The sequence below is a fragment of the Podarcis pityusensis genome, assembly GCF_964106645.2.
Source record: "Podarcis pityusensis genome assembly, chromosome: 10".
Classification (NCBI taxonomy): domain Eukaryota; kingdom Metazoa; phylum Chordata; class Lepidosauria; order Squamata; family Lacertidae; genus Podarcis; species Podarcis pityusensis.
The window spans coordinates 3,544,986-3,565,873 of record NC_138035.1 but is presented as its reverse complement, the minus strand read 5'-3'; the positions used below and the strand labels follow the sequence as shown (position 1 = coordinate 3,565,873).

The window sequence follows — 20,888 nt, the reverse complement described above, 5'->3', positions numbered from 1 at the left end:
GCATTTTTGTAGATTGTTACATTTTGCAACACAGGGGTTTGTGTGTGTTCAGATTCTAGAAATTCAGCAGAGAGAAGCTTCATTAAGCAAATAATGTCTTGTCTTATTCACACTTATCTCTTGTCCGACGCCTTCCAGGAGCATGTGTGTGCCCTTCCTGGGAGCTTTCCCCACGAAAACCTGCTCTTTAAAGCTGAATCGGAGCAAAAGTCAATTCAGGTTTCCCATGGATTGCCGTTTGCTCCGATTGTGCTTTAAAGAGCGGATTTCTGTGGGGAAAGATTTGGTGTGAAAAAAAGGGCACTTGGACACAGAGCTCTAAATTGTGGGCTGTGCCTGGAAAGAGCAGAGGAAAGGTATCAATTTGCCATCAATTTGATTTGAATTAATTTTATAATGAAATGATTTTAGAATTTTGTACTATTTTATTGTTGTTAGCCGCCCTGAGCCCGGCTTCGGCTGGGGAGGGCGGTATATAAATAAATTTTATTATTATTATTAAGTGTGGATGAGACCTCAGGTGGTGCACTTACTGTTGCATTTACTCAAATATCTCACCTGCAAAAGCAGGAGTACCGCATGCAGATATAAAGTCAAGTATACTGTTGTTAAGCACCATCAATGTACATGGTTCTCTTCAAAGTAATAAAAGGGTGGATGGGGGAATACAGTAAGGGCTCATCCACGCTCACCTTTTGCCTTGTGCTTTTTAGGTACAGGCAGCTGAGCAATTTATTTATTTATTTATTGCCTCAGCACTTTCCCCACAAAACTCACTCTTTAATACGGAATTGGAACAAACAACAATTCGGGGTTTCTGTGAGTTGACATTCAGCAGTAAAGAGTGGGTTTTCCTGGGAAAAGCACAAAAAGGTGATTAAGCACGGCACTGTAAAGCACGGACCTGTGCCTTTAAGCACTAGCCAGATCAAGCTTTGCTTTCCTGGCTGAGTTCCACAAAGAACTAGCATTGCCACTTGTAAAGGGAGGCTGGAGAGATAGAAAAAATCCCCTGGCAAATAGTCTGATCTGTGCTGGATTTTTGAGTTCCCTTAAACAGGATTACTGAGCAGTCACAGCCATTGCCATATTCCCTTCACCTTATTTGCGTTAACCACTTCTATATTTGTGTATTGATCGCTGTCCTTTCCCCCCATTACCTATTTGCAATTCTCCAAGACTGGATTCTGTCTACGTCAGCGGTTCTCAACCTGTGGGTCCCCAGATGTTGTTGGACTACAACTCCCATCATCCCTGAGCTCTGGCCTTGCTAGCCAGGAGTAAGGGGAGTTGTAGTTCAACAACATCTGGGGATCCACAGGTTAAGAAAGGCTGGTCTACGTGATCCTGTGCCTTGGAGATTGTAGCAGATTGTGGCTGGGTCAGGCACTGCAACCTGGAACCTCTTTGGTTAACGTGTGTGATCTTTGCTTTGACTTTTATTTTATTTGCAATTAAACCATTTCCGTACAATTTGTAGTGTTCATTCATGTTTCTCCTGAATTTTCATTCATAAAATTGGCCGAGATTAATAACTCCTGCTAATTGCAGCCTTAACTGACCCCACTGGTTTGCCAAGTTTCCGTCGTTCTCCGTTGCTTTCAGTGGAGGCAATGCCTGCAGTTCTTCGCCTAATCCCTACAGCGGGAGCTGTTGCGTAAGGGGATTTAAAGTTTAAATGGTCCCTAGGGACTCAGCTACATTAGTCAAACTACAACATTATAAATGCGTTATAACACTGTGACACCAGTGTAAAGCTGAAATTGCAACACAATATTTTCCATTGTGAGCTTTACAACGATTTACCCCCAAGAGTGTTTTCAAAGTGGGGTGTTTTTTTTACTGCGTAGATCTAGCCTAGGTCTGGTTGGATCTCTGTCGGTGGTGTGTTTCGTTGCATATATTGGTGTGTGGGTGTATGTGTGAATACACTTATCTACATGCACCAATGATTCTGAATGTTAGTTGCTGGAAAGCTCAGGAGGGGAGAGGGCCCTTGTGATCATGTTCTGCCCATAGGCATCTGACTGGATGCCGGACTAGACCCTTTGGTCTGATCCAGTAGGCTATTCTTACGTTCTTGTGATCCTTTGGGAAGATAAAACTGCAGGAGCTGGCAGGCCATTTCTTGCAGCCTGGAGGGCTGGATCTGGCCATCCTAGTGTAAATATTCATGTCTGAGAAATGATTGGATTGGTTCTGCTAGAAAAGCCTAGCAGAGGGAATTAATTCAGAGATTCACTGCTGGGCTATCCAGCTCAGGCTTAGACTGGATACTATTAACCAAGTTGTTGTTTAAAAGAGATTTACGGAGCCATCGGATGGAAGTGTATTTAGAAGTGCATCCTGGCAACAGTCAACTGAGCTTAACGAAAGGTCTATATGATTTCAACCTTAATGTTTGCAATTAAAAATAAATAAGCACAGGCCAATTTAATTTCCCCTCCCTCTTTTTATAATCGGTTTTTGCCCACCATGTTCTGAACCAGAGTTACTGGAGCAATAGCTTTCTGTCCTCCAGTGGGAATAGAGCACAAGGCAGAAGAGGCAGAATTCCTACACCGCCAGATTTCCTCCAGTTGCCCGTAGTTCCTGAGGGTGAGGGAGGGCACTGGCAGGACCCGGAATCAGGTTCTCAGGCACATGCCAGACCTGCGTGTTTCCAAGCAAGCATGGTAGCATTTTGCTCCGACTGCTTCACCTCTGGAATTAAGGCATTCCTGCGGCTGCAGCAGAGGGTGAGCCCACGTGGCAGGTCTGTGCGTGGATTCTCAGTGATGTGGATGTTCCCTCACACATCTCCTCCTCTTTTACTTTGAATTAACCACCTCGTAGTCCCAAGGCCACCAGCGACATAAAGCAGGGCAGGTTTTGCACCCTGTGTGCCATCCCGTTGCTCCTCCGTAAGTCCATATATTCCAACTGAGAGTTCCTTCCTGACAGTCCTGAATATAAGTCCCGCTATCTGCTACGGACTGGCGATCAACTGCTTTAATCGCATCCCTTCTCTTTGGTAATCTTGAAAATCCAAGGGAGCTTTGGGCCCTGGCATGTGAGGATAGAGGTCATGGTATCGAAGTGCAAATTACGGTATTTGGGAGAGGGATGGCACTTACTGCTGCGTGGCCTTTTGAAGAACTGGCTAGTTGAGGACAGCCTGAGGGTCAGACGGACAAAGAGCTGTAGGCAGGATGCACCCCATGTGTGGACTCTCTTATTTGGAAGGTTGCCAGCGTCGGCCTGGAGGAGCAGCTCGGGGAATGCGAATAGCATAGAATGCTGGAGAACGCTTGTAAGACTTGGGAGGGTCAGCAGCCACTTGAATGCTATATGGTGCCTCTGGGTTCTCAGCTGAACCTTCTGGGATATTTTGGGCCTCTGGAGGGATGTATGGAGGGTATGGATCAGTGTACGGGATCTCAGGGGGAGTGTAGGGGGCTTCCAGGGTGACAGGTGTCTCTGGGAGATTGTATGGAGGCTCCAGAGTGAGAGGTGTCTCTGGGGGGATATATGGGGGTTCTAGGGTGGCAGGTGGTTCCGGAGGAATATATGGGGGTTCTAGGGCCACGGGTGGCTCTGGAGGGGTGTATGGAGGCTCCAAAGTGAGAGGCGGCTCTGGAGGGGTGTATGGGGGTTCTAGGGCCACAGGTGTCTCTGGCGGGGTGTATGGAGGTTCCAGAGTGGCAGGTGTCTCTGGAGGGGTGTATGGGGGTTCTAGAGTGACAAGTGCCTCTGGTGGGGTGTATGGAGGTTCCAGAGTGGCAGGTGCCTCTGGAGGGGTGTATGGGGGTTCTAGAGTGACAAGTGCCTCTGGTGGGGTGTATGGAGGCTCCAGAGTGGCAGGTGTCTCTGGAGGCGTGTATGGGGGTTCTAGAGTGGCAGGTGTCTCTGGTGGAGTGTATGGTGGTTGTAAGGTGACTGATGTCTCTGGAGGAGTGTATGGAGGCTCCAGAGTGGCAGGTGTCTCTGGAGGCGTGTATGGTGGTTCTAGAGTGACTGATGTCTCTGGGGGAGTGTATGGGGGTTGTAAGGTGACTGATGTCTCTGGAGGAGTGTATGGAGGTTCTAGAGTGACTGATGTCTCTGGAGGAGTGTATGGGGGTTGTAGGGTGACTGACGTCTCTGGAGGAGTGTATGGGAGTTCTAGAGTAATTGATGTCTCTGAAGGAGTGTATGGGGGTTGTAGGGTGACCAGCGTCTCTGGAGGAGTGAATGGGGGTTCTAGGGTGACCGGTGTCTCTGACAGGGTGTATGGAGGCTCCAGAGTGACCGGTTTGTCTTGAGGCATGTATGGAGCCTGTAAAATGACAGGGTTCTCTGGGGGGATGAATGGGGGTTCTATAGTGACTGGGTTCTCTGGCGGAGTGTATGGGCGATCCAGAATGGCAGTTGCCCCTGGGGGTGTTTCTTGGGGGATGTACGGAGGCTCCAGAGTGACTGATGTCTCTGGAGGAATATATGGGGGATCCAGAGCGAATGGTCTTTCTTGTGGGACATACGGGGACTCTGAGGAATTGGATGAGACACTGCCTTGTTTTGGAGAGATGTATTTGGGTGGTGGGGGAAGAAATGGAGGCTCTGGAGCAGTGTAAGGCTCCCCCAGAGGAATATAGGGGGGCTCCAGAGATGCAGTCACGTCAGGGGGGATGTAGGGGGCCTCTAGAGCCGTGGGCTGTATTTCTTTAGGAATACGTGGAGGAGCTAGAGGTTTGGGTGCTGTTTCTTGGGGAAAATAGGGTGCTTCCAGGGTGACAGTTCGTTCTGAAGGGACATATGGGGCTTCAATAGGGGGAGGTGTAATTATTGGGGGTATGAAAGGGGGCTCCACAAGGATGGTTGGCTCTGGATCTTTGTGCGGGGACCTCAAAGTTGCCTTGGGCCTTCGAGGATGGTGTTTGGTGGGATGTGTTGAGCGAGCACCATGGGCTTTTGGAGAAGCAGCTGTGGGCAGAGGGACCGTGAGCACCTGTGGGGTCTTTTTGGAGGCATCTGTGGGCAGAGGGACCGTGAGCACCTGTGGGGTCTTTTTGGAGGCATCTGTGGGCAGAGGGACAGTGAGCACCTGTGCGGTCTTTTTGGAGGCATCTGCGGGCAGAGGGACTGTGAGCACCTGTGAGGAAGTTTCAGAGGCATTTGTGGGCGGAGGGACTGTGAGCGGCTGTGGGGACTTTTTGGAGGCATCTGCGGGCAGAGGGACTGTGAGCACCTGTGAGGAAGTTTCAGAGGCATTTGTGGGCAGAGGAACTGTGAGCACCTGTGAGGAAGTTTCTGGAGCATCTGTGGGCAGAGGGACTGTGAGCACCTCTGTGGGGGTTTCAGGTGCTGTTGAAGGAGCGGTGGTGGACAGAGGACCAGTGGCCACCTTTGGGTTGGTTGCTGGCTCTTGTGTCGTCAAGATGTCCTTTCTGTTAGGCAGGAGCGTTATTCCACCAGGTGACTTTCTCTTCTTCTTCTTCTTCTTGGGCTTCTGCCCTTTGGCTTCCACCATCTCCCCCAAGATCCATTCAAGGAAGTCTTTGGTAAAGGTATAGATTCCTGGGTTGTTTGCCTGGGCACAGCCCTTTCCCCAGCTGGTGATGCCAATCACGTAATACGGGGAATCCTGGCTTGTCTTGCACATCAGGGGCCCCCCACTGTCGCCCTGCAGAGAGAAGGAAGGAAGGAACTTAAGTAGTCTTTCAGGAAAGCAAAGCAAGGTCCCCTCACACTTATGGTGTAGGTGCAAGTCTAAGCCCGTCCAGCCACCAGGACCAAAGACCACATGAACCTTCTTAGCTGCTACATGACATCACAGACTCACCCCCTGCCATTCATCTCATCATTGCTTGCCAAGAAACGCCCATCCGTCTTGTGCTTCTGACTGTGTTACCAGGAACACATTCACACTATTCATTTAAAGCACATGGCTTCCCTCAAGAATCCCAGGAACCATAACTTATCTTTCACAGAATTACAATTTCCAGCAATCTGCAGTTCCCGGGATTCTCTGGGGCAAGCCATGTACTTTAAATGGGCTTTAAATACATGGCGCTATCACTACATAATGAAGTTGCCGTGTCTGTTTCCAAGGTGAGTGTGAAGTTCCTTAGAACGTACCTTCAGGGAAAGAGCTGAGATTTGTCATAATAGAGCAGACGCTCTTTCTAAATGCATTTGTTCGTAAAATTGATTATCAGAATTGATTAGTTCTGAGCTTTTTTTTTAATTGTCTGTTTTTAAACTGCATTGATCTCTATATTTTTGCGTATGCTGCCATGAGATTTATGGTTTGGGAGAAAAAGTCTGAATTGTATTTTCAGAAAATCTGTTCTCCATCTGAAATTCAATGGTACGGGGCACAAATTCACTTTTGGAGTACCAATGACTACAGGGCTACAGTGTTTTCTCAACTAATCCCTTAGTTTGATTAACTTGGGTGAGAAGGTCTGTCGGGGACTGGGCAGAGGAAGAATGGTGGAGACCACATCCCCAGCCTAACTGTTCCAGGAAGGGGGAAGAGGAAGACAGTTTAGATTTACAACATGGGTTTGAGGGAGGTCACATCTCAGAAGCAGATGAGGGGGAAAGTTGGGAAATAATGGGAGAGGAGGAGGAGGCAGAAGCGGAGCAGCAGCTAGCTGACATGGTATCATCAGAAAGCTTCCCAGACCCTCCATCTCCCAGAACCTGCAAGCCTTAAAAATAGGAGATCAAAGAGCTCAAAGACAGAGGGCACATAACAGCACCCATAGAAGCGACGAATGAGGAAGTGGGAGAGACCAGGGGGTGAGTGTAGATTCACTCGGGACAATGCCATTATCCAAGAGGCTGGGTTCTACATCCTCTCTCTGTAAATATTGAATAAAAAAGGACAGTAAGAAACCTTCCCTTGACTTTATAGTTTCCTGGGCAACAGCTGAGACCCACCGACAACATCCTGACATGGTCTTGGAGAGGGGGGGGGAGATTAACCCTGGGCTTATTCATGCTTTCTCTTGTCCTGCTGCTTCCCTCCTTCAGCCTCAGAAAAAATGCTCTTTAGTGCTCAGTTGGCGCAAACAGCACTTCAGGCTTTCCCCATTGCCATTGGTTCCAATCTGTCACTAAAGAGCCGGTTTTCCCTGGGGCAAAAGGAAAACTGCTCTAGACCTGTGTCTAGAAAGCACAAGTTGCTGGTGACTTGTGGAAGTCAGTTGGCAGCCCACCACACCTCGACCTCAGCTGTGCATGCGAAGCCCCAGCAGAGTCTTCAGAGATCTCCCACTCCCAGCAGAATAGTTTTTTTCCAGAGTCCCCAGTTAAGGGGAAAACTCCTCTTCCACACAGTTCATATCAACTGTTTATCATCTCCAGATGCAAGACAAAGCTAAATACTACTAGATTCAATTCATCTGGTCTCTGAAGTCAGCATACATATGTACAGAGAGATCGGCTAACACTATCCCCATGGTAGCTTATGCTGCTGTGTAAGACCCACAGCCTTTCCCCTGACTCTCGCAGATTCAGAATCAGACCCTGATGGCAAACAGGACAAGACACAAACATGCAACAGGACAGGAACATAATGAAAGCAATGCCCTACTATGCCCATTGGTCTACATTCCTGGACCAATGGGTGGAAGAATCGGCAAGTCATACATTCAACCTCGCGGGTGTTGCTTTGGTAACCCAGTACACCTGGCACCCTTATCTCTGAACATCCAGACATGGGAAGATGTGCTAACTCAAGACATGAGTCCAAGCACTGTGCAGTTTCACCCATTGTTCACATGATGCCAACACAGATCGAGCGGCAAACCACTCCGACCCATGCTTTCTGGGCATGAGATAAGCAGAAGTATGGACGAGCCCAAATACAGAAGTGAGATGAGGGAAAGCAGGCCACAGTTATGCAGACTCCATGCAGCAAGGCAGACAGAAAGCAGAGAGTAAGGTATTATTAGAGTGTGAGGAAGGAGTGGCGAACCTGTGGCCCTCCAGCTGCTGACGAATTGCAACTTGCATCAACCTTGGCCATTGGCCATTCTTGCTGGGGCTGATGGGCGTTGTAGCTCAGCAATGTCTAGAGGGCCAGAGGTTCCCCACCCTTGGTGGAGGGGAAGAGGTGAGGAAGAGTGGTCTCAAGTTTTAGGTTCAAATGGTGTCCACTGTGTGTGGGAGAGGGCACTGTTATGATATAGTCCCATTCCACCTTTAGAACAGGCATGTGGAGTTGTTGTATGTCACATGTCTGTTTACTTCCAGCACAGTCTGCTGGGAACTTCCGCTGTATATAGCTTTTGCCTATGCTTTTTGCTTGGACACGAAGGGAAGCAGACATGTTTTTCCTTTGTCCTGCTGCTGAATAAAATGCTGTAAATATGCCTACATATGCCTCTGTCCGCTACTTCCATTGCAAAGAGTTCTTATCTCTGCTGGCTTGCATGCTCAGTCTCTAAAGGTCTCTGAGGCTTGAGTCGCAGTTTTTGATGCTGTTCTAAGAACCAGAGTTTGCCCGGCTGCCGGCCGAAGGGCTGGAGCTAGCTGGGGGCCTGCCAAATGCCCCCATCTCCCCAGACGCATCCCAACAGGCACTGCCCCAGTTGCCCAAAGCAAAAGGTGTTCCTTAGCTGCGTTCCTTAGCTCAGCGACGGAGCATATGCTTTGCTCATCAAAGATTCAATCCTGGGCAGCTTCAGTTAGTGCCAGGGACTGGGCAGAGGAGGGAGGAGGGGACCGCCTCCCCAGCCTGACCCTTCCAGAGAAGAAGGAGACAGTTCAGAATTACAACAGGGGTTTGAGGGAGGTCACAACTCAGAGGCAGATGAGGGGGAAAGCTGGGAAATAATGAGAGAGGAGGAGGAAGAGAGAAGAAGCACAGGGGAGTGACAGCTGATGGACTCAGTGTCTTTAGAAAGCATTCCAGACCCTCCCTCTCCCAAGACATGGCGGGCCTTGAAAGTAGGAGAGCAAAGAGCTCAAAGGTTAAAGGCCCTTTCCAGCACCCGTAGCTATGACTCATGAGGAAGTGGGAGAGACGGAGGGGGTGGAGACTCACTCGGAGCATCGCCATTATTCTGAGATGCCACATTCCCAAGCCTCTCTCTGTGGATATTGAACAAAAGCAGATGGTAAGGAGTTTTCCTTGTCTTGTCCATCCCAGGCAACCTGCCTTGTGGGTCGGTTCCTCTGCAGTCTGACAGTTAGAGGGATCGCAAGCATCTGTGCTAAGGAAGACCTATCTCTGCCAGCAAGGCTGGAGAGCCGGTGCCAGTGTGAATAAACGGCAGTGGGATTCCTTACCTGGCAGCTGTCAATGCCCCCTTCCTCATATCCTGCACATATGGTGTGAGGACTCATGGCCCCATTGTACCACTGGCTGCTGTTGCATTTCTTGGTGTCCAGAATGTTGATTCTCGCCTCCTGAAGGGTGTCCGATGTCTTCACACCTGTCGGGAAAGCCAGCAGATTAGGTTGGTTTCTGCTTTCTCCAAACACTGCAATCCACAGCTCTTCCCTTCCCTAGCCACACACAAACACACACGCAATTTCCCTGCTGGAATATACAGCTTGACACAGAGCGAAACTACACGTTACATTAAATAGGTATTTGTATCTGTGTGTGCAGTAGTTGCTGTTTTTAAAGTTGCAGGTTCAGGATCACACACACACAAATGAAAACATGCATTCGCTGTAAAATGTAGCTTGGCAGAGGAAGAAACCAAAACAAGTTACACACACACCCTCATTTTGTGTGCTACCCAAAGCATTTCAGCACCTTAGGGTATTTGTAAAGCTCCTGTGAGCAAAATGGAAGGAGGAAGGTGTGGGAGTTGCAGTTAAACATGCGTGAGTGCTAGTTAGTGCATGAAGGGGTTAAGACCAGCTAGGCCACTCCCCCTTACCTCCATGAGGGGGGAAGCAAAGCGGCTTCTCTTTCTTTTGCTCACTCTCCGCTAGTCATGTAACTGACCAGGATGGACATGTCTGAACTTGTTCCAAAGTACAGACCACATGCTTGAAACTATAATCTGTATTTTACACCCAAGACTATTCAACCTGTGTTCTCCTTGCTGCTGCATGGAATAATGCATGAACCAGACCATTCGATTTAGTAAGTAAAGCTTTTAAACTTACTTAACAGGGTGTTGACTGTTCATTGCAAGAGGGGTGAAGAAAGTGGGCAAAATATCCCAATTTCTACACTATTCTGGGGGTTAACTCGGAGAGTGTTGTAAGCTCTGCTGGAGGCTCTCTCCTGCGGGAGAGTGTGCAAAGCCTCATGTTTTGAATCTAGGCGCCTGGCCAATTTTTTTTAGTATTAATTACCCACATGTGGGTTGAATCTATTTTCCACTTCCTGAAAAGGAAGCACCAGAAAACAACTACCTTTGTGTGGAGGGGAAGCAGCCAGATTTCCATCTGACCTGAAATAAGCCTTCATTAATTCCTGTTCTCCCAGATCTGAAGTTTGCGGGGACTGGGATACCAGCCATCCGTAGCAGCACCTCTATCTCCCCCTGCCCTGTGTGTTATCTACACAGCTGCGTTTCCACCCCTACTTGAGCTGCCCCCAGTCCCTGCCTCCCTCTGCTCCCAGTCTCTCACTGTTCTGGGAGGTGGTGCCCCAGCCACTGATGTGGCAGTCTGAGAAGCTGGTATCAGAGCCCATGGTGACAGGAGGCAGGCAGGCTGGCTGAACGTAGTCGCTAAATGTCACAGGTTTCTCAAGCTTTATCAGTGCAATGTCGTTGGCCTCTGTGCGCGGGTTGTAATCCTGGTGGAGGAGGACTTTGTGCACCGAGCGGATTTGCACATCGTCCGGCAACTTGGAAAGGTCCGTGGCACCCACCACAATCCTCCAGCGATTCAGTGAGCTGCAGGTAAAACAGAACATGGTTAGCGCAAGGCCCTCTGGAGTTCTTTTAAACAGAGTTCTCCCTGGCTACTGCTGCAAAAACAGGGGAAATAATAATTCCCGGACACCCTAATACTGATAAACATGTATACCTGAAGGAACGTCTTCACCCCCACCATCCAGCCTGGACACTGAGGTCCAGTGCCGAGGGCCTTCTGATGGTTCCCTCGCTGCGAGAAGTGAGGTTACAGGGAACCAGGCAGAGGGCCTTCTCGGTGGTGGTGCCTGCCCTGTGGAACGCCCTCCCTTCAGATGTGAAGGGAAATACGCAACTATCCTATCTTTAAAAGACATCTGAAGGAAGCCCTGTTTAGGAAAGTTTTTAATATTTAATGCTGTATTGTTTTTAATACTCGATTGGGAGCCGCCCAGAGTGGCTGGGGAAACAGATGGGTGGGGTATAAATAAGAAATTATTATTATTATTATTATTATTATTATTATTATTATTATTATTATTATCATTATTAAGCTATGAGGTACAGCTGGACTATTTACACCAATTCCAGCTTCATGCAGATATTAACATACCAGTATTGTGGCTTTGTTGGTTGCTGGCACCGAGCAAATACTAGAACTGACTGATGCACACATTTTGCTGGGACACTGCACTGGGCTGAAGTTACCTATAGATCCATGTTCATAGAATCATAGAGTTGGAAGAGACCACAAGGGCCATCGAGTCCAACCCCCTGCCAAGCAGGAAACACCATCAGAGCACTCCTGACATATGGTTGTCAAGCCTCTGCTTAAAGACCTCCAAAGAAGGAGACTCCACCACACTCCTTGGCAGCAAATTCCACTGTCGAACAGCTCTTACTGTCAGGAAGTTCTTCCTAATGTTTAGGTGGAATCTTCTTTCTTGTAGTTTGGATCCATTGCTCCATGTCCGCTTCTCTGGAGCAGCAGAAAACAACCTTTCTCCCTCCTCTATGTGACATCCTTTTCTATATTTGAACATGGCTATCATATCACCCCTTAACCTCCTCTTCTCCAGGCTAAACATGCCCAGCTCCCTTAGCCGTTCCTCATAAGGCATCGTTTCCAGGCCTTTGACCATTTTGGTTGCCCTCCTCTGGACACGTTCCAGTTTGTCAGTGTCCTTCTTGAACTGTGGTGCCCAGAACTGGACACAGTACTCCAGGTGAGGTCTGACCAGAGCAGAATACAGTGGCACTATTACTTCCCTTGATCTAGATGCTATACTCCTATTGATGCAGCCCAGAATTGCATTGGCTTTTTTAGCTGCCGCGTCACACTGTTGGCTCATGTCAAGTTTGTGGTCAACCAAGACTCCTAGATCCTTTTCACATGTACAGGCACTGTTAATGTGCCTGTATACTTTTACAGTTAGTCCAAAATGGCTTGCCAGCATTCTGGACGGTCATTTAAATCACAAAGTACATGTATCAGAATAGCTGCTCCTCTTGTCCCTCTGAATGCCCCACCCCTGAGAATCAGCCAGGTATCAGAACCGGCCACTGCACAAACAGCTTCTGCAGCAGGGAAGGGGTGACCCACTGCAGAGAAACACCTGATGTGCAGATGAGGCAACATAAAGTTTCTGAGACATGGCGAAAGGACAGGAGGAAGCAGACAGCCCCCCACTAGTGTCCAGTTTCTAGCAAGCAGCTGAGTCTGCCTAGAATCTCTGCCCACTATTCTGTGGGATGTAATCCACTGGGAGCAGTCAAGTACAACATTCCTTGTTTTGCTAGAGTGGACATACAAGGGGATGTTTGGTCCAGCCAGTTGAAACTTCCTGTTCCTCCTGGCCTGGAGCATCCTTCCTTGCATGTGACTAGTGGGTGGGCATGACCTAACCTGTCCAGGTAAAAGGACAAGGCATACTGCCACTCTCTTTCTTTTCCATCTTCCTTTCATCCTGCTTTCCAGCCAAGCAGTTGCCCAGGTCATCTCCCTTATGGGTAATCCTGTTTGTACATTTTTAAAAAAAAAATATTTAATCATTTTTTCGATACACAACAACCGCAAATGACACTTACAACCAAAACCATAATAACAATAATAACACAATTTGACAATTCGGATTTGAATACACTGATATACCTATGACTACACCTTTTTAAACAATATGTTCCCACCTCTCTCTCCTCCCCCTACTTCACACCACTAACATGTTTGTACATGTTTGTAACTTGAAGCCTTAAGCCTGCCTTCAGGGATCACACTGTGCTCTGCCTGGTCGTGAATAAACTTTCTTTTCACTGCTTATGAATAAGACTGTGGTGCCTTTATTCAATTAGGAGGGATTCAAGGGGTCTTACCAGGAAAATATTAGAACACATTTCAAGCTGGACAAGCCAGATTGAATTGTGTATTGTCTTAAGAAACTCACATGAGTTTGCAACTAATTTTCTGCTGTGTAAAGGGGAATGGACTCTGCTAAGTAAAGGAACTTGCAAGTGTAAGTTAGGAAGGATATTAATAAACAATATATCCTCTCCTGCCACCCTGAACATCCCCACATATTCTGACATGTTGGAGAGGTTTTTGTGGATAGACAAAGGCAATCTGCACATGCTCAGAGGCACCGCACATCTTCAGCCTGTGGCAGAAACCTTGCCTTGTCTTTCCACCTCGGGGACATTCTGCCTGTCCTCAGCAGGCCAGAGATGTCCATTTTCCTGCTATCTTTCGTACTTGCCTTCTCTTAGTCTTGAAGCAGTGAGCTGCTGTGAGGACCCAGCGCTTGGAAAGGACGGATCCCCCACACGAGTGCCGCGTTCCCTTGGAAGAGGGGATCTGGACGCTGACAAGCCAGGGCCACTCTCCAGCCAGGGCGTCAACACCACCCACTATTCTCATGCTGCCGCCGTGGATGGGGGCCAGGGGTCGTTTCCCGCAGTCTGATGGGAAGGAAAGAACATTGAAAGCGGCTCAGGGAGGCAGGACTTCAGGAATGCGCAGCAAACACCTAACCGACTTCTTCAAGAAAGCACCAGAGGACGAAAGGCTCTGCAGCTGATGGGGCCAAACTTGCCAGGGAACTTTGCTGCAGCCTGGCATCAAGAAATATGGGTGTGGGGAGCTTCATTCGAGAAGTTAAGCTGCTGGGGCTCAAGAAATCCCAGCAGCAAATTTTGGCCATGAATTAAGCCATACTTGCACCAGCTACACTTCCCTTTGCATCAGCCCCAGAGAGCATGGCCAAAGCTCATGTTCAGCAACATCTCCAGGGCCAAAGATCCTCTCCACCCCACATCTGGACCCACACATCTCCAGTGTGTTACGGAAATGACGGGGGGGGGGATCTTTAAAGTTGTTACAATGCTATAAATATTATACCTGAATGTATCCTTTTGACTTGACAGCTCAGGGAAGATACCTAGCTTTATAAGTTGGTAGAAAATCCATACTTCAACCGACTCTCCTCATTCCAAGGCCATTTTAACCCTTAAAGAAAGGGGAATTTGGGCTCCACCTTCCTCCATGAACCAAGAAGCAGGAAGTCGTGTAGGCAGCAGGAACAGGACATCCCGCCATAATTCCCCAAGTGTGGGAGCATGTACATGGCCCCCACCCAGGGAGCAACCAGGGGGGGCAACAATAGACATCCCCAGAGGCAGTGGAGCAAGTGAGGTGTTCTGAAAGCCCATCTCCAGGCAAATCCTGAGGGCAAGGATATATAGAGAGTTTTATTGTTCTTCTGGTGATGGGGACTTAAGAGGTGTTGGGAAAGGGGTGTGATAAAGGGAACTAATGTTGAACTTGTATCACCCTTGTAGACCCCTCCCCATTTGTGACATGCTAGTGATGTAGTGATGATGTCTCTATGTGCTGCTCCAAGTGTATTCTGGGGGAAAGAGGGAAGTTTTAAAAGAGGAGGTCACCCCTTACTCAGGGTTCTTACTCCTGTGGGGACCTGTTGTGCAATAATAAAGATCATGGTCTACTGACTGCTGTTTTGCTCCAAATTACTTGGCTGGAGCTTCCTTCTTTTACTGACCGCATGGACCCACAGGGGACTTGCACCCCGACCAGCTGGGCTGTTGAGCAGTCTCTCACCCAGGAATTTTTTTCCTTCACAAGAAATAAATTGGAGCAAACATCAATCCAGAGAAAACTTGATTGACATTTGCTCCGATTCAGTGGTAAAGATCGGGTTTCCTTGGGGCAAAAGGCACACCTGATGCATAGCTGTCAACATTTCCCTTTTTAAAAAAGGAAATCCCCTTATTCCGAATAGGATTCCTTGCAAGAAAAGGGAAAAGTTGACAGCTATGACCTGGTGAGCCCCTAGCCTCCATATTTAGGGCTCAGCCACATTTTCGTTTGTCCTGTGAGTTCTAGTCACACGCCCAAAGGGGTTTCTGTTTGCCCTGCTGTTTTCCCTGAGAAAATCCTCTCTTTACTTCTGAATTGGAACAAACACCAGTCAGGTTTTCTGCGGACTGATGTCTATACCAGTTTATCAGTAAACAGAGGGCTTTTCCTGGGATAGGGGCAGGACAAATGAAAAACTTCTTGGACCCATGCCCTTAGTGTAGCTGCATTTGCAGATGTCTCCAAAACACTGTTAGGCTCAGTTTTATTGGCAACGGGCTCATCCACCCTTCCTCATGGCCTGCTCATTTCTCCCAGGGAAGACCACTCTTTAGTGCTCAATAGGAGCAAACAGCAATTCAGATTTTCTCCAGATTGATGTTTGCTCCGATTTAGCACTAAAGAGCAGGTCTCCCATGGGAAAGGAGCGGAGCTTGGGGAAACCCACTTGTTCCAGGTCCAGTGTCGACAAATCCCAAGTCTCTTCTTGTGTTCATTACTTCCTTTATGCTGGCTTGAAACAGGTTTTATGCTGCTGTTCTTGTGGTGGTTTTCTGATAGTTGAGGGTTACATTTACTGGTACGTATTGCTTATTGTTTTTTGCTTGTTCCCCCCGTCACTTTTCACAGACGTTTATAAGTTTATATTTTTAATAATGCTGTAAACCACCCAGAGGACTGAGCTAGTAGGTGGCATAAAAATGTAATAAATATTTATAATACTGGATGAGCTGGGATGGCTCTCTGTGGCTTTATGGGAGTCTTGTTGGTGATGGCAAATGCACCTTTGCAAAACACACACACGAAGAAACGCCTGTCCTTTGTGTGTGCTACATGTCTGATCTTCAAACCAGTAAACACTTGGGAGGCCTTGACAGGTCTGGATTACCCTGGAAACTTCTCAGTATGCAAGGAAATTAAGAAAAATCTCAGACCTCTTTTTATGTATGCAACCACAGCAGCTAGGATTTTAATAGCAAAGAATTGGAAAGGTGATAGCACCCCTACAGAAACTGACTGGCAAGTGAAAAGGGTAGAATATTTACAACTCGCAAAGATGACAGGGAGAATAAAAGGTAATTCAATACAGAAAGTTAATATTGGATAATATTTAAAGAATATCTTAAGAATTACTGTGACAATGTTTACCTCCTGACAGACTTAGATTGAATCTTTAAATATAGAGAAAGTACATAGCAAATTTTTCCTAATAGAAAATGGGAAAGTAAAATAATAATAATAATAATAATAATAATAATGAAATGTGTATAAACAAAATGTAAAATATCACAATGAGAAAAATCAGAAGTTAATGTCTATGGTGTGTCTATGCAGTGGTGTGTATTGTATGTATTGTCTAAGCTGTATGTAAATTGATGTAAATTGATATATAATAAAGGCGATTTAAAAAGAAAAGAAAAGAAACTTCTCAGTATGCAAGGAAATTTGATTCTGAGGTCTCAATTCCTGTTTTTGGCAGTCAGTGGTGCCATCGTGTGGCCAGCTTGTGCAAAGGCAGATTGAATATCCCACAAAGGGGGACATTGTGGCATCAGAATGCCTGAGCTTCATAGGATAGTGCAGTTCTTTACTTCTAGGGGAAATGGTGCTGGTATTGCGAGCCCTTCAGTACCTCGGGGGGGGGGGAGCACTGGGGGAGAGGACACTTACGTATGTATCATAGGGTGGGGCTCTATGATGTCACGGGCCTGCCAACTTTTAAAAGACAATCCAATATCTGAGCAAGGCTGAAGGATGGAACTGTTAGGATTCCTGATCTATGATTGCAGTCATGGGATTTTTGTTTATCACATGACGGTGTATGTTTTGACTCCACAAAGTGGGAAGTGACGAAGACAGGATGTTTGTGTTCCTGTGTTCCATGAAGTGGGACTATTGTCCTTTGTTCTTTTTCTCTCTGCTGTCTGATGCTAGAGAGAGAGGGAGCCATGTTGCCGTGCTCCGTGTGTGTTTATATGTAAATAAAGTAGATTAGCCAAAATGCTGAGTTGCTGAGGTCTGTTATGCAAGCTGCGAAGACTTGCGGATCCCTAAGTGTGCCGGTGTCTGTTGGCATCGGTCGCTGTGATGTTTGGACAGAAGAAAGCTTTTGAAGCTCCCGGACAATCGACCAGGAGGGAGAGAACATGACAGTCGGGCATGTGTCTCTGCCAGGGTCCTACTCGAGTGTAGGCTGAACTCCTGACAGGAACATGGCAGTCAAGGTGTAGAATTACAGAACTGACCTTGAAGGGCAATTGGGAAAGGAGAAGGTGTGTGTGTGTGTGTACGTATTTTCATTTCAGGTTGTTTTGTTTTGTTTCCCCCTGGAATTTTTTTGCGGAAACAGAGGTTGGGGTAGCTCTTCTGCAAATGTTTCCTCTTTCAGAATGATGTGTGCTGTGGCTTCTAAAGTGGCCTTTTAAAATAATACAGCTGCAAACCTTAAAGGTCAAAGTTTCAAAGATACAGTTCTGTGGTGAGGCTCACGCTTTGCAAATGAAAGGTCTAGGTTGAGTCTCTAGCAGCGGCGGACAATATGTCCACGCTGCCCAGGGTGGGCATGCTCCCGAGGGGGCGTGGCATGGAGGGTGCCCCCCCAGGCATGGGATAGCCACTTGGGTACCTGGAGTGGCACGCACACCCTGCAGTTGGGGGAGGAGTGAGCCGTCCATGGCGGACATTCGGCACACTGCCCACAACTCCCAAGCCTCCCCCAAGCTGTCAAAATGAAGGGGGGAGGGGGGAAATGCCACTGGCAAAGTGGTGCAGCTCCCCCCTTACCCCGAAGGCTTGGGATAGGCTTGGGAGTCGCGGGCAGGAGGCATGTTGAATGTCACCCCCCTCAGTGAGGGCACCCGGGGCGGACCGCCCCCACCGCTCCCCTTCCAACGCCCCTGGTCTCTAGAATGCTCAGATAGGGCTGGCAAGGCCCCCGTTTGAAGCCATGAAGATACACCTGAAACAAATGGAGCAGCTGTCTCAGCCTAAGTGATCGTCTTCTGTTTGTCCCATGATATTTTCCATTTGTGTTTTTCTTCTGTCCCGCCACTTCCCCTGGGACACATATTAATCATCTCTCCAAACTCTCAGGGTGATAGCGAGAGTGGTTTGCTTTCACTTCTCCAATATATACAGACGTTTCTACAGCTACCTACTAAGCGCTCCAAGTGCCGACTGAGATGGTGCGAAATGAATTATTGCTTCAACACCAATTTTTAGGTGGAAGGGCCGTTTGAATCCTGGATTTTCCAGCTCACAGCAAACAAAGAATCAGGCCCTAAGGCAGGCATCATGATAATATTCCACCAGGTATGTTGAAGAGCTGGTTAGATGCCCTGACTTTCAACATCTGCCTGCACCAAAGCCTCAGACACAGGGCCAAAATTATCAGGATGCTGTAATGGGTGGAACGGGAGCCTCTTTTATGTTGAACCTCCTTAACCAGACTTGTCTCAGGAGCCCAGAAGATGACCATCATTTTGCTTTTCTCTTCTGCCCTAGTTAATCTGAATAAAACACAGCTACAATTCACCTCTCAAGGAACACAGGCAGCTCCAAAAATGAGTGGGTCTGGCTTCATTAAGATCTGGGTTGTTTTTTGGTGGGAACATGCTTAAAGAGGATGGCTGAGTGAGAGCTCTAGGGTGGGCCTGGTCAAAGGGACTGCAAGATAAAGGTCTCACCCCAGCCACAGACCCCAAGCCCCACTTACCTGCTGGATCGTAGCCATGTGTCCCCAACAACCTCAGCAAGGCCACGACCCCCAGAAGCAGGCCAGCTGGAGAACCCTTTATGAACTGTGGTTCCTGGTAGTGGTTCCACATCGTTTGGCCTCAGCAGCAAGATGTCGACATCGGTGGGTTCTCCTTCTGCGTTGCTAGGAGACAGAGCCTGGCCATGTCCACCGAGAAAGGGGGTGGGATGAACAGGTCACCCATCCCCTGTGGACCAGACACAGGGTAGCACCACCTCCAAGGAAAGAGTCTCCAGGAAGCAGGCAGAACCTCTCTGCGGGCAGTAGAGCACTGGGCGTTACAGTGTCTCCAAAGAACTTCTGGAGGAGGACTGGTCATCATGGCTGGGCTGTGGAACCTCTACACAATAGACCTTCTGGAAGCCTGCAATCTTCTGGAAGCCCAGCAAGGCCTTTCTGTTTGGTCTGATCTGAGCAGCAGATGTCGGGACTCAATCCACAGCCTGCCCAATTTCACAAATAACCCCAGCAGTCCCTTGGAAGGATGCTCATAGACAAACCCACAGAGCTATGGAAACATCACAAGGGCTGTTGAGAACAACTCAGTTTGATCCACCTCAGCCTGCAAAACATCTTGGGGCCAGGCTGGCAAATGCCTCCACATCACCAAGAGACCTTTGGCCAAGTGGTGAGGCTGAAATCAGTTTCCCAATTCCTTCTCTGATGTTTCTTGTGCCCAAAGGTTATTCTTCTAGGCAGAGGTGAGATGACCAAATGTCATATCCACTTTCCTTAGCTAGTTAGTTATTTTTCTAAAACTGATTACAGTGGTACCTCGTGTTACAGAAGGGATCCATTCCGGAGGCCCATCTATAGTGTGAAATGCCTGCAACTCGAAGTGCTGTGTCTCCGCAGGCGCGCAGTGCAATTTGGCACTTCTGAGCATATGTGAAGTGCAATTTAGTGCTTCTGTGCATGCGCAAGCGGAGAAACCTGGTACTTCCGGGTTGCAGCGCGACGTAATGCGAAAAGACGCAACATGAAGCGGATGCAACATGAGGTATGACTGTATAAGTTGTTGTTATATTAGCAAATGCAAATTGTATGCCGTTCATTACTCTTATTACATTTTCTTACCTACCTTTCCCAAAACATCCAGAGGCAATTTAAAGAGCGGAAAAATTCAAATATATACATGGTTTTAAACCAGACAATAAACAGCAAATAATCTATATAATACTACCCCACCAATTTTTTTAGAAACAAAATCACCCAGTAAAATGCAGACCTGACTACATCTCTTTCCTAGAAAAAATACCTCTGTGAGCCCAAGTTTATTATAATTTCATTTATTATTCCTGGGACTGAAGGATCATATACCAAAATACGGTATGAAAGGTGAAATAAAAAGACTGCGTTGATAAAGGGCATTTTGAGCCTTGAAAGGATATCTCAGCCACACTTGCAACATCCTTATTAGGCAGACCACTGTTCCAATTTCCAGCTGGGGGAAAGGAGGAAGAAGACTGCCTACAAGCCAGGATGGCATTCAAATCTGCACGATGCTTCATCAGCTCACAAGCAGAGAGATATTACGAAGAGTCCAGCCTTCCTCCAGATTAGTGCACCATTTGCTTCCCATGAGGAAGTTTGCTTTTAGTTTCCAGAAGATTTGCCTCTCCAGTCACCTGCAGGAAATATGGGAAATACCTTCCTGATGTTGCTGTGGCAGACCCTGCCAGTGTTTCCAAGAGGTTGCAGGATACTTTCCTCAACATTGTATACCTGAAGGAGCGTCTCCACCCCCTTCGTTCAGCCCAGACACTGAGGGTCTTCTGGTGGTTCCCTCCCTGCGAGAAGCAAGGTTACAGGGAACCAGGCAGAGGGCCTTCTTGGTGGTGGCGCCCGCCCTGTGGAATGCCCTCCCATTAAATGTCAAAGGAATAAACAACTATGTGACATTTAGAAGACATCTTGAGGCAGCCCTGTTTAGGGAAGCTTTTGATGACTGATGTTTTATCGTGTTTTT

General features: G+C 47.7%; 1 protein-coding gene and 1 long non-coding RNA gene across 2 annotated transcripts in view; both read right to left on the bottom strand.

Annotated features, from left to right (window-relative positions):
• Positions 1–2,432: 2,432 nt before the first annotated feature.
• On the bottom strand, positions 2,433–19,227 carry LOC308486203 (uncharacterized protein). The gene is made up of 5 exons (XM_081022718.1): positions 18,878–19,227; positions 13,544–13,745; positions 10,567–10,835; positions 9,262–9,407; positions 2,433–5,641 (listed from the first exon to the last, which is right to left on the bottom strand). Exons 1-5 carry the CDS (start codon positions 18,987–18,989, stop codon positions 3,215–3,217), a joined length of 3,156 nt encoding a protein of 1,051 aa, XP_080878844.1. The 5' UTR covers positions 18,990–19,227; the 3' UTR covers positions 2,433–3,214.
• A 965-nt stretch (positions 19,228–20,192) lies between these two features.
• The window catches only part of LOC308486511, a 297,032-nt gene continuing 296,336 nt past the window's right edge, over positions 20,193–20,888 (bottom strand). The window contains exon 2 of the long non-coding RNA XR_013991111.1: positions 20,193–20,644. This is a non-coding gene — a long non-coding RNA (uncharacterized lncRNA). The remainder of the gene's footprint in view (positions 20,645–20,888) is intronic.